Here is a 14,512-nt window from a genome sequence, read left to right as displayed (position 1 = left end):
TTATTTTGCTATCCTCACCTACTTAAATTAACTATAGTGTCCTGCACCTATTAGTAAAAAAATATCAAGTATTATATCTGGTGTCTGAATAACTGTATTTATACATTTTGCCTGATTTATTGTTAAAAATAAGTCAGATGAACCTTAATAAAAAGCCAATGTAAACGATAAAAGCTTAAATACGAAATGGATATACTGTAAAAACCTAAACCTACTAAGTGCATAAGAATCACTTAATGTTTAAATGCTCAAAAGTTTTTGGCTCAACTGTCATCCCCCATCATTTCCTTGCTGATATCACCTCTTCCAGATTGGCAGCTTCCCTGCGGCCCACCCTGCCTCTGGCGCCATGCTTATGGGCACAAGGCCTCAGTCGCCCTGGGCGGCCACTTTGGCTCCGTAGCCCACCTCCTGAAAACACTTGCACAGAGCAAGGCACCTCCAGCAGGCCTCCCTGCCGTTGACTGGCTGCCCAGAAGCTTAGACAGAGGGCATCAGTGTGAGGAGCCTGGCTTTCTTCCCCCCAGCCACTCAAAACACTTTCCTGGGCACGTCACATGAAAGGACCCCCTGTGTCATAAAAGTGTTAGCCACATCGCTAACAAGAGCATGCTTACTGACTAATTTTCACACTGCTGAATACACAGGCACGTTTAAGAGAGATGAATCTGTGTAATTATTATAATCAAATATAGTCATATTTAGTCAGGAACTAGTGTCAGAGCTGATTCATCTGCTAAATGATGGCAAGAGAGGACACAATACCAGATTTAGGGCAGGATGTGGTGGTTGTGTGTTTGATATCGGTGATAAAATATAAAATAAATTTTTGTTTTAAGAAAATGAAACCCACATACAGATGATACTCTTTAATTAATGTGGAACATTCAAAAATAATTAATATATGTATTATATATATATGTTTACACTACAGTTCAAAAGAGGCCTGAAGTACCTGAAGTAATGTTTTAAGATTTTTTTTTTCAATAAATCAGTAAAAGTAACAGAAACACATCTATAATGTCACAAAAGTTTTCTTTTTTAGATGAATGCTTTTCTTTTTGACTTTCAATTAGTTAAAGAATCCTGAAAAAATATATCATGGTCTCCAGAAAAACATTAAGCACCTTGAAATATTTACTAAGCAGCAAATCATCATATATGACCCTGAGCCAAAACCAATCAAAATCGTTAAAAATACATTGTATGGGTCAAAATGATCAATTTTTCTTTTATGCCAAAAATCATTAGGATATTAAGTAAAGATCATGTTCCATGAAGATATTTTGTCAATTTCCTACCGTAAATATATCAAAACTTAATTTCTGATTAGCAATATGCATGGCTAAGAACTTTATTTGGACAACTTTAAAGGTGATTTCCTCTATATTTAGATTTTTTTGCACCCTCAGATTCCAGATATTCAAATAGTTGTATTTAAATACTCCCCTATCCTAACAAAGCTTATTTATTTAGTTTTCAGATATATAAATCAAAATTTCGAAAAATGTACACTTATGACTGGCATTTTGATTCAGGGTCATGGACCACAGTAATGTATGTATATTTACACTACTGTTAAAAAGAGGCCAGAAATAATAATAATAATAATAAAAAAAACTTTTATTCAGCCAGGATGCAATAAAGTGATCAAAAGTAACATTTATAATGTTGCAAAAGTTTTCTATTTGTTCTTCTGAACTTTCAATTTGTTAAAGAATCCTAAAAAAATATATCAGTATATATCAATATATCACTTCATCTTCACAAAAATATTAAGTACACTGTAGCATCACTGGTTTCAGCATTGATAATAATAAATGTTTTTGAGCAGCAAATGATCATATTAGAATGATTTCTGAAGGATCATGTTACAGGTTTGCCAAGGCAAAAATAAAAATACACTTATTTTATTTGTATTTACTTGAACGGGACAAGAAGTAAGCAGTCAGTTATTTTGATATGAGCTGAGGGTTTAACCTCCAAAGAGCATAAAGAACAATGGCAAAGATGACATTTTGGGATTTTCTTCATCAGAAAGGGGCAGTTGTCACCCATTACTTCTGCGTTAGAAAACCGTTTTCTGGAAGCCTCCTTGTGATAAAAGTTCATTCAAAAGTACGCACTTTAATTGGCACTCAACATGCACTAGATGTGGTTTTCACCCCTCTAACTGACTTGGCAAATGCAGGCACCACACGTTCTGTAGGCTTCTGTTACCTTTCTTTTCATCTCTGCCTCATGATGGTGTGATGGCATGGAGACGGAGCTTGATTCAGCCACCCATGACAACAGAGGCGTCTCTCCAATCAACAACGGAAAGGTGTAAAACAGTTTGAGTAAAATTAACAGCAAGAAAATAATGAGGCCCTCTGGGTATCCCATCACCCCTTGCTCTCCTCTCCACGATTCCCACCTTTCTCTTGTGATCGTTACCTCTGCGCCTGTCTCCTCATGAAACACGCTGTGCGTGTTTTTTCACTTTTTCATCTGTCTCCCTCTCTCTTTCTCTCTCTCTCTCTCTGTCTTCTTTTTCTGCCTCTTCACCAACATCTTCTCAAAAATTCCTTTGCTTCCGCGAAGTGCAACTTCTCCAAATTTCTCCTCTTCAAATTTATCTTCTTAAAATTCTTTTGTTCCTCTTACGCTAATTGTTATTCCACTTTTCTTCTCATTATTCAGTGCTTTTCTCATTTTCATTTTTCACGCAGATTTTGCTTCTTATTATATTTCTGCTGATGACCTTCAAAACACTCTCTTTGTTACAGCAAGTGATGCTCAGTAAGGTTTTTGAAAGCAGTGCTTAAACGTCGCACATTTTGTTACTATCAATGTAGTTCAGCAGGAACAAGCAAGATCTTTTAACATTTAAATATTAGCTGTTCAGAAAGGAAACAGAGGTGAATTTGTGTTGGGTAAACACGTCTATTGTCAATACAACCCCTACTGTGAGACTTCACCATAATGATTCATAAAACATGGAGCGTGAGCGGGGAGATTTCGGGGTGCGTGGGTCGCACGGATCACGGTGCAGGGGCAGATGGTGACAAATGGACATTCATCCTCCCTGTCTCTGTCCTCTAGAGGAACTCCCCAGGGGAAAAATGCACTGGAGGCGGGAAGCAGAAGCGAAGCCATTGTGAAGGGGAAGCTGTCAGGCACTTCCTGTTATGAGAGGAAATGCATACAAATGTGCTTCCTGACCTCCCCCCTCCGACTCCCCCTCACACACGTGCACACACACACACACACACACACACACACACACACACACACCAAACTCAAGCTGGGAATCGGACCTTTTTTCCCTTTCTTTTATTCTTTCTGTTTGGCAGTAGAAAGTGATTCAAAGTCCTTTGAACAACGGTTCAAACTCACTCGCCGCATTTAAGTCTACATGCTCGGCAGTTTGTTTGTCATGCATGACAAGAACGTGTTCACATGATAAGGGCTTCGCACTCCTGCGGTCTACAGGTTCAGGGCTCGACGAAACAAAATCACGATCGTTATGAACCGTGGTCCATCATTTTTCGCAGCTCTCACCACATCGAGGAGGTGTTGCAACTGGCATTTTCTGCAATTAGCACGCTGGCTCGCAGAAGGCTCATGAGCTTCACAGATAACAAGGAATGAGATTGTGGAGGCAGGTATCAGCAGAAGTGGGAGAACATCACACTTAAGGCCCTTGTGATCACATTACTCCAGCATGTTTCATATATGGTGAACTTTGTACCAAAGCACTGTTTTTAAAGACAATGAGTGCAGGAAATCATTTGCTTTGAGTGACAGAATTCTATTATAAAGTTATTCATCATCAGATGAGATAAAATGAGTAATTTTCGGCTAGTATTCAGTCATGTGATCTTAACATTGAGAATACGGATTGAAAATATGCCTCTATATACACTTCTGCAAACCTGAAAAAAACATGTACAAATTCTTGCAGCTTCCAGTTGAAATTAACACTAGAGGCAGTAAAACTACAAAAACTTTTATTTCTTTTCATGCAAAGTATGATTTACACACATTGGAAGTTTTGATTAATAAAGTCTAAGTTTCACACAGTTACTTACAGAATATTATATTAGGCCTTCAAAACAATTTTAACATCCTGCGCGATTTGTAAACTGATACTTCTGAACGTTATCATCACATATAGAGCTTCATATGCAAGAGTTTTCTAATTCAGAAGGTTAGCTTGGTAGTTCACGCGATACAGCATTGCACTTGAGTGATAAAAAGCTCAAGTACGAACCCTGTGAAACTACGGTTTGACAAAACTTGATAGTTGAAATAGCACGGCTGCGTCAACAAATGTGCATTTGCATTTGTTAACACTGTCAGGTAGGTTTAGGGTTGGTTTTGGTGTAGGGGATATTTCCAACATGATAGAGCATTAACCTTTAGCAACACTTGAATATTTGAATTCTGTACAGCCGCAATACGTACCTCAAGCAGCGTAATAAAAACGCAGCAATACGTGCCTGTATGTAAAATGAAAATCTGGACATTTATCTTTAAAACTGTGAAACGTGCAGTGAGGTACGTAATTACGGTTACCACTGACTTCTGTTGTCAAAATATCAGAAATATCTTTCATATAAGAAAGTAGCCTAAGTCAGATGATGGTGATGGCATGAGGGTGAGTTAAGGATGACAGAATTGTCATTTTGGGTTGAGATGACCTTTTTCTTGAAGGAATATACCTAAACTAATAGCAAAGTGAAACTGTATGAGTTTTATGGACATCAAATGAAAAAAAGCCTGTGATGAAGGATTTGTGAAGTATCTTTAGTATGTGGTTTTTAGTGTTTGGCTGTGGCTGTTGATGTCACTGGCCACAGTTGTTAGCTTGTCCACAGTGATTATTTAAAGTCCTTTTATCGCCATCTCTGAGTATGTGTGACACTTCTTCCTCTTTCAGAGAACTGCCCTGCAGATTGCTACATTTATTTTTGATGTGCGAATTAATGACTGACTTTGTTATTTGTCATTCAAATAAACCAAAATTCAAAGTCTGTTCATCAAACATAGTGTTCAGCATTTTCTATTCTCAACCTGCTGTCATACTGGAGGTCAGATATTTCAAATGACAGATTTTTGGCTTATTCTTTTTGCATCTTGTCACACTTGCCAAATCTCCAGAAGCCTCAAGAAGAAACCTCTCAGAGCTGTTAAGCCACACTATAGAGGCTTTCGCAGGAAGCTCAAAACTCTCATTTTGGCTTTATCTAGCAGAAAAGGGAGCTGTCAAAACATCACTTGTGTTTTTAAGTGCCTGTTCAACTTGTCAAAATGATCTTGTCAAAATGATACATAATCAATACATCGTTACTTCGCTCATAAATTATTAGATATATGATGATAGAGGATGACCAGCAGAATGAGAATCACTACTACAGCTAGTACAACTAGTGTAACTGCAATCTCTGAAGGATGAGAGATCACTGTCAAACTAAATTGGTGAACGTCAGTTCAAGTGCAAAAAACTATAAAAAGTGGTGACAGGATTTTATTCCAGGGATAGTTCACCCAAAATGATAATTATTTTATAATTTACTCAACATAATATTGCCTCAAACCTGCATTACTTTATGTTGTGTGGCACTTTCTTTCTTTCTTTCTTTCTTTCTTTCTTTCTTTCTTTCTTTCTTTCTTTCTTTCTTTCTTTCTTTCTTTCTTTCTTTCTTTCCATTGACTTTCATTATACTGTATGGACAAAAAACGTTTAAAGAGTGCTTTTTAGTCATATGCACTGCAAAAAACTATTTTCTTAGTATTTTTGTCTTGTTTTCTAGTATAAATATCTAAAAAAAAAAAAAAAAAAGTCTTGATTCATGATGCATTTACATGACAAGTAAAATTACTTAAAAAAATAAAGCAAGCAAAAATAATATGCCAATGGGGTAAGAAAAATAATCTCAATTCAAAGGCTAACAAGATAAAATACTAAGGAAGAAAATTATTTTTTGCAGTGTGGGTTTGGAATGGCATTATAGTGAATATATTAATATTAATTCTTTAAGGTGCTATTTCTACTTTAGTGATATTAAATAATCTTTTTGGCTTGAATTAAACCAGTTTATTTAGATGTTATCACATAAAGCACTGTATGTGTTTAGATTACCTGAAAACAAAAGTTTTTACAGTACACTGTAACAGTTTTATTTAGATTTTGGAAACAAAAACTTAATCGACTGTAACTAAAGCTTATTCTTTATTTACATACCATATAGGCTAAATAGTTTCACTATGACAATGTCAGAAACAAATTAGCAGCATCAAAGAATGTAATACCTTATGCTAATATGTGCTAAATTATGACATGCACAATATATTTTGTAATGTAATGTACTAACATTATGCAATAAATAAAGAGATATAGATGGCTGTGAACATGTATCACAAAAACAGGCGCAGGGGGACATTTTTGGCTACGTTTAAAAGAGATGAAGAGTTTAGTGGTTTGGTCTCAAGGTTCCTCCTCTGTCGTGAGCTGGCTCATGTGTGGTTTCTCCAGTACCGCATTTAAGTGCTCAAGAGACATGAAACCTATGAGGTCAGAGAGAGATGCTTCTTATTTTTGATGCTGCTAATTTAGATGAGAACATGCACTGAGAAGTCATTAACAGCCTCTCAAACACTCTGTGGCAGCGATGATCAGCGTGTGCATGTGTTTGTATGTCTGCACGATTGCTGAAAAGTGCATTAGCACACAGATGCACGCGAGGAGAATTTGCCTCCTGGTATTTTTTCCCCCCAGTGTTCTTGGGGCGACTATGGTTAACCTTTATCATGAAATGAAATTCTTATTATGCAGTTGAACTTTTGTATTAGAGGGGGTAGACAAAGTTCGTGTTACTGTATTATTCTTAAATGAAAGGTTAATGCAGGATTTTAGAGCACACATGTTATATTTCAATTATTAAAGCTATTTTCTTCTGATAAATGCAAGAATAAAAGTGAAAAGTGAAGTATTACTGGTTAAAGAAAAAACGAATTTTGAAAAGATCTGCAGTTGATTTATGAGCTATTACGCTATTGTCTATTTTTCCAGATAATTTGGAAGAGCACAAAGGAAAATCAAGGAAAGCAGACAGAAGGAAAGAAAAGTAACATTGATTTTCCGAAGAAACACCGTATTTAGGACAACTCAGGAGTCAGGAGTATTTAAGAGCGTCAAGGCGCTGAGCAAACACACATAGAGTCATCCATCTCCGTTTTTATGCCACTGCTTTGTGCTTCGCCGTCAGTACAGCCTGTGACTTGTCTAACCTTTTTTTCCCTCTTCTGTCTCTCTCTAGGTGACGTTTACAAAGAGAAAGTTTGGCCTGATGAAGAAAGCCTATGAGCTGAGCGTGTTGTGTGACTGTGAGATTGCCCTCATCATCTTCAACAGTACCAACAAGCTGTTCCAGTACGCCAGCACAGATATGGACAAAGTGTTGCTCAAATACACTGAGTACAATGAGCCACATGAGAGCAGGACCAACTCCGACATCGTGGAGGTGAGTTTGTCAGATCTACACACACTTACCTGACATTCCCACACTGTCAGCAGGTCAATTATTAATAAGATTATTTTAATTTATTTCAGTTTTTTAGAATAAAAAATACACTTTTGTTCAAATGTTTGTGGTCAGTTAGTCTCTTCTGCTGCAAGGCTTTATTTATTTGATTAAAAATACAGTAAAAACAGTCATATTGATAAATATTGTTACACTATTATTATACTATGGTAATATAATACTATATTCATATATTTTAAAATATAATTGTATTCTTGTGATGGCGAATCTGAATTTTTAGCATCATTACTCTAGTCTTCAGTGTCACACGATCCTTCATAAATCATTCTAATATTCTGATTTGCTGCTTAAGAAACATTTCTTGTTATTATCTTGTTGCAAACAGTTGTGCTCCTTAATATTTTTGTGAAAACCATGAGACATTTTTTCAGGATACCTAAGAAAATACAGAAAGTTCAAAAGTTATCAATTTAATTTGATCAGTTCAATAATTTCTTGCTGAATAAAAGTATTGATTAAATCTTACTGGCCCAAAATGTTTTAACAGTAGTGTTATTTATTTATTAACGACACATCAATGGAAGCCTGTTTACGCCACTGAGTAAAAAAAAAAAAAAAAAAGGTAATTGCGACCTTTTTTTTCTCACAATTCCGACTTTTAATATAAATATTTAAATATATAAACTTGTAATTCTAAGAAAATGATGACAATTGTGACTTTTTTCTTATAAAGTTAGAACATAAACTCGCAATTTTGTCAATTTTTCTCAGAATTGCATTATAAATTTGCAATTGCAAGTTATAAAGTCAGAATAGCAGGATATAAACTCAGAAATAAAGTTTATATCTCACAATTCTGAGAAAATTAGTCAGAATTGCAAGTTTATATCTTGCAATTCTGACTTACAATTGAGTTTATCACTTTGAAGAAAAAAGTCAGAATTGTGAGATACAAAACACACAATTAGCTTTTTATTTATGGGCTTTATTTATCTATTAATTTATTTTATTTATCTATGGGCTTCCATAGATGTCTGATAAATTAAAGGAACATTAATTATTGACCTGACTGTGTTATTTAAAGGCTGTTTGAAATAAAACTAATGGCAAAGTGTTACATTGTAAATGTAGATTTTTATATTGGGGGCCTTTATGTGTTTTATGTGTGATGTTTCAATCCAACTAAATGTATCATTAACACAGATAGTGCTATTGCACTCCTATTTTCTTTTTTTCCTTTTTTTTTTTTGCCCGGCTCTCTTCCATGGAGAGACTCTAAAGACACAAAACCAAATGACAGAGCTCATATAGCACCACTCTGATTATAATTGTAAAAAACCCACTAACTAAATACATGAAGCATCATGCTATATTTCATTTCACTCAATTCTTTTCGAATGCCAGCTACTTTGATGTCTGCATTTCCTCAATCAGCTTAATGCTCCTAAAGGCTCTCAGGCCTTAGGCACATGCTGTCCGTGGGTTCCTGCCATAAACCTGAGGCCCAGGCCACGCTAAGCTATTGTAGCTGTCTTGAGGCAAACATCCAAAAGCACCTTACAGAGTGCACTGGTTACATAATCTACTTTTCTGAGATGTCACAACGCATCTTAAAAAGCAAAGGTGACATACTTGGGCTGACAAGGTGGTCCACTGAAGGACTTCTCTAAGCCTTCCTTATGCCATGTGCAGCAATATACATCTACAAAGGTAATATCCCTAGATCTGTGGGTGAGTTTGTGAAATGGGTTTAGCTCAATTTAAGTGCAGTCCAACTCCTTTGCACTTAGAGTCAGACAGACAAAACATGTTTTTTTTTTTTCTGTCTACTTCCTTTTTTACACTGACGTATTGTCACAAGTCAAATTCCCGCTCACTCTGTGGTCCATCTTTATTTCCGCTTTGTGTACACTTGCTTTAATTCGCTCAGTAACTCTGCAGCTTAATAATTTAGTTTTATTTAATTACATATCCAGCATGTATATTTCTGTATGCATATATCTCATAAAACCAGTTTGCCATTTTTAATTTGTTTTTATGTGCTAGGAAATATCATCTCAAACGCAAAGATGGGTTTTTGTAAATTCAGTGATCATTTGTCATAAAGTGTGCAACATGGCCATCTTTGTTTTTGCCTCTTCTACAAACTCAGACCTTGAGGCAGATTTAAAGGGCAGGTAGAAAGTGCTTGTTATTCCTGCAGTGCATCAAGGCACAATTACAAAAATGCACTCCAAGCATGAGCAGCTGTGCATTGCACTTGAGAAAAGACTCAAGTAAATGTACAATGCTAAATTTATTATGTTTTATTCTTAGAATATGTATTATTCTGATTCATACTGGAATTCTCAGAAACGGTAGATGAGGTTTTCCATTTTGATGCATGCTTTCTACTGTGCATTACAAAGTCCACACAAACCAGTAGTTCCGAAAAAAAAATACATTTTTAATTTCGCTGTTTATCATTATTATTCTTCTTATTATTTTAAATTAAATACTTTACAATATACAACAATATTCAATATTGGGAAACATGTAAGTATCTTCTGTAGCCTCTGAAGAGCAGTACTAAAATAAAAAATATGATAATTAGTCAAAATAAGAAAAATGTGCACATCTCCATTTGGTTCAAAAGTTTTCACCCTCGGCTCTTAATGCATAGCTTTTCCTTCTAAAGCATCAGTGAGCGTTTTAATTTTCTGTCATAGTTGCATATGAGTCCCTCAGTTGTCCTCCGTGTGAAAAAAATCATCATACAGTCATTGTTGGAAAGGGTTCAAAGATTTTTTTGAAAAACAGCAGGCAGTTTAACTGTTGAGGACAAACAAGGGACTCATAAAAAACTAATACTAAAAAAAAAAAAAAAAAATAAACACCACTGTGGATCGTTCAGGTAACAACACAGTATTAAGAATGAAGGGTATGTAAACTTTTGAACAGGGTCATTTTTATAAATTTAACTATTATTTTTTTCATGTGGACTATATGTAAACATCTTTTATGTGAAATATCTAATTCAGTAGGTCAGTACTAAATAAACAATAACATGCATTTTGTATGATCCCTCTTATTTTAGTAAAATAATTAACATTTTGCAGATTCTGAAAGGGGGATGTAAACTTTTGACCTCAACTGCAATTATAAAATAAAATAAATAAATATCTGGAAAACGCACTGCTGTGTAACTCTATGAAAGCTATAAAAAAGGTTTTGTTGAAATATGTGGGGTTTTTTGGGCAATATATTAATTTATAATTACATTACAATTCAAACTTTCAAAAATGTCACTTTTCAATGTCATTCTCACAATTTTAACAAAAGCTCTTTTAGTTAGCTTGACCTGAAACTGTAGCGTTTTATCTCAGAGCTCTGAGATACAAGTAAAATGTTCACTCATTTTTCGAAACATTGTAGAACAACGTCAGAGTGCCGCACTCTACTTAAAAAGCGAGTCCTAAACACCATGGTTTGCTCTGCCGCGTGAAGGCAGAAATTTAAAGCACACTGGGAAAATCAGCATTGAAGTGGAAAGAAAATAAAAAAGAGCATAACGAGTCAAACTGCTCCCATCACCAAGCAACAGCTTTAGTGGAGTTTCTTTCCAATTTGCCAGATTTCGTGTTGGAGAAATCGATTTGAAGGTGGCTAAAATGCCGCCCTAACTGGATTTGTCGACGCTGAAGTGCTGAGCTCCTGCAGGGCCCCGTTTTTCTGCTGCTAGGTTACATCACGGCCAGGGGATGTGGGCGGTAGGAGGTAAAGAGGAACAAAGCAGACTTCCTGTTGTGATGGCAGGATGGGGACGAGGCCTTGGGGTGGGCCGGAGGGGGAACTCGGCATAGGGGTATCAGTGCCATAGTTCAGCTTTGAGCTGCGTGTGTGCGAGACACGTTAGACAAACACGTATCGGCTATGGACCGTCTGCAGTACGTACAAAGATTTAGCATTGTTTAAATGGGCTGAAAACACACACACACACACACACACACACACACTCATATAAAACACACAAATCCCAGCAATCTTTCCTGTCTTTGCCTGGAGTGCCTGTGGGGTGCAGTGGGAGGATAAGGAGAGGCAGGGGAGCCGGGCGCAGCGTGTGGGCGTCTTGAAGAGCAGCCCGCTACATTAGCAATAAAGCTCCATGTAATTAGCATGTCTTTGGTTGATAATTAGCGTTGTTGGGAGAGAGGCAGTGAGAGGCTTGCCCAGCCTCTTTAGCTCTGTTTATGAGAGGCTAGAGGCTCTTCTACCCTACTCTACTCTCCCTGGCTCTTTCTTTCCGCTTATGTCTTCCGTTTTCATCCATTTTTATCTCTGCTTTCGTAGGTCAGGCCATTGTACACGGATGTGCCTTTCTGAATTTGGCATGTGCGTAATAAAAGATGTAAACATGAAACGAGAGGCATGAAAAATATTGATGATTTCTTAGCTGTGGATAGTTACATATGTAGGCATGTAGATTGATTTTATATAATTACAAGACAAAATGGTGACTTTGATAAAGGAAAAAAAATAGGGTCAAAGTAATTGACACGTGTGTTCAGTGTCGTGCAACATAAGTCAAATAGAGATCATTTTTGCTGTTCATACCTCAATCGAAACACATTTCTTAGCGTGTTTAGATTCTATACAAAAACTAATTAAAAGTCTCCTACGTCTTAACATCTGAGGCTAGACAAAAGGTGGGAAGGTCCAGATAATTACACCTTAAGCCATGAAGAAAGAACAAATTACGAGTGCTTGTATAAGGTAAAATTATCTAGTTTTAGATTAGCAGGGGGGAAAAAACAACAAAAACACTACAACATGGTTTGGTTGTCAAAATGCTCTCTTTCGTTGGCACATGTTGCAATTATTTGGCAGGAGATTACAAACTTAAACAGCCATAGATTTCCCATAATGCACTGTGCCAGACCAGTTTTCCCAGCATGTGTGGAGCATTAGAGCTCAGCTGAGGTAGTTTCATTTTTTTTTTTTTTTTTGAGGGATTAGTTTTATTGATACTCATCAAAGTCTCATTATTATTTAATTTAACTTTTACATTACAAAAAATCAACCCGATCTCAGGACGAAAACATACCTGTGGGAACTTTTTCGCAAGATGCAAAATACGTACTGCCATGTACAATTCGTGACATAATCGGTGTGAAATGTTCACAGATGAACGTACATATGGTAAGTTTTTTGTGACGTTAATTTTGTACGTGTCACTGTACACTGTAAAAAGTTTTCACCAGATTCAACTTAAAAACCTAAGTTCAGCAGCTGCCTTAAAATTTTAAGTTAAATCAGCTTAAAACTGCAAGTCATTTTAACTTATTACAATACAAATTAGTTGATTTAACTTGTGAGTTGAAATGACTTAAGTTGATTTAACTTAAAATTGCTAAACTTAAGTTTTTAAGTTGAAACTGGTGAAAACTTTTAACAGTGTAGTTCTGACTTGAAATGTCTGGTAAGTGGCGCTATAACTCATTTTAAAATAACGTACTGTCTGGACAAATGTGACATAAAAACACAGTTTTAGCTTGTTTTTTGATCTCTCATCTTTTAGCTCTTTCATCGTGAGTCATGTTTTTAATAGGATTTGTACCCAAGGATTCCACATCCTAAGGCCAATTCAGTGCCGGCTGATCTACTGAGCAAGGTTTATGTCCGAAAAGCAAAACATATGGAGCTTTAATCATAACTGTGTACAAAAACGAATACAGTAAGTGCTCACTGTTTTACTGCCTCTAATGTTCATTTCTGTTGGAAACTGCAGTGATGTTTACTTATTGGTACGTATTTAGCATCTTGCGAAAAAGTTCCCACTGGTATGTTTTCGGCATGAGATCAAATAGCAAAAAATACGGTGGCCGAGAGAGCTCAACACGATGCAACTTAAGAAAACACGTGCAAACAGAAAAAACGACAACAAATTAAAAAAAACATCTTCATCAGTTTGACAACACAGGCGCTGCAAATCCTCGCAACGCAAACACAAATACGGAAACGCTGCAAACACACACACACAAAAAAAAAACGCTGCAAACACAAAAAAAGCACTGCAAATAGCACGGAGCACAACGGAAATGTTTCAGGGGGACCTCAAAAAGTGACAAACCCATCTGGGACCTGATTATTTGTTCAGTGGCTGTTGGTCAGAGCAGAGGTGTTGTCGGTAAATTAAAAGGTGATAAAGATGAACTTAGTGATGGGAAAATGAAGCTTTTCGAAGCACCGAGGCTTTCCCCTCAACTGTATCGTAAAAAGGTTCATTACTCGAAGCTTTTCAACACGTTGCACACTAACGACATCTTGTGGTCAAAGGTGGAAAAAGTTGCTTTCGCGTCCCAGATCTCAAAGCGATTTTGGACAGTTTCATCAAATACATCAATTTGTGCTACGAAGCCGTCATTTACTTGAATTAATCTGTAAATAAACTTTTTTATAAAATTATACAAGTATAAGCATGGTTCATGTAGGCATATATGTTCAAAGTAAATTAAGAATACTGTTGACTAATATTATTATTAATTAGAAGTGCTTGTGAAGCAAGGATAACTACAAAATTAACATGCACAAAACTACACATGTACATATTTATTCGTATTATGATTGATTCTTAACAAAAAGTGAATGACACTTGAAACCTGCGCAAGGGGTTTGTGTTATTTGAATCAGAATATGAAGCAGTCACGTGGTTGTAAAATAAAGGCCCGGGCCTGTATTAGGGGATTTACGGTATTTTTATTTTATAAAAATATAAATTAAGTAAAATAATGAATAATTCAAAATCTGTATCTATAAAAAAAATATAAGACTTTACAATAAGGTTTATTAGTTAACTGCTTTTGAACAGTACTTCTACTGCATTTATTAATCTTAGTTAATGTTAATTTCAAGATTTATTAATGCATTATTACAATCAGTTGTGCTTGTTAAAGGGGCTATATGTAACTTTTTCCCCAAAATAAAAGTAACAATAGCCTTTTTAT

The 14,512-nt window shown here is 35.9% G+C and overlaps 1 protein-coding gene across 9 annotated transcripts in view; it reads left to right on the top strand.

The window, feature by feature from the left end:
* Positions 1-14,512, top strand: part of mef2cb (myocyte enhancer factor 2cb) — a 91,859-nt gene that overhangs the window by 41,836 nt on the left and 35,511 nt on the right. For all 9 annotated transcript variants that reach the window (XM_073839757.1, XM_073839764.1, XM_073839761.1 and 6 more), the window contains one exon: positions 7,305-7,508. In XM_073839757.1, the coding sequence (XP_073695858.1) occupies positions 7,305-7,508 (204 nt within the window). The remainder of the gene's footprint in view (positions 1-7,304; positions 7,509-14,512) is intronic.

Source organism: Garra rufa, chromosome 5 (assembly GCF_049309525.1).
Source record: "Garra rufa chromosome 5, GarRuf1.0, whole genome shotgun sequence".
NCBI lineage: Eukaryota > Metazoa > Chordata > Actinopteri > Cypriniformes > Cyprinidae > Garra > Garra rufa.
The sequence above is the reverse complement of the archived record's forward strand: the minus strand, read 5'-3'. Positions and strand labels throughout refer to the sequence as shown.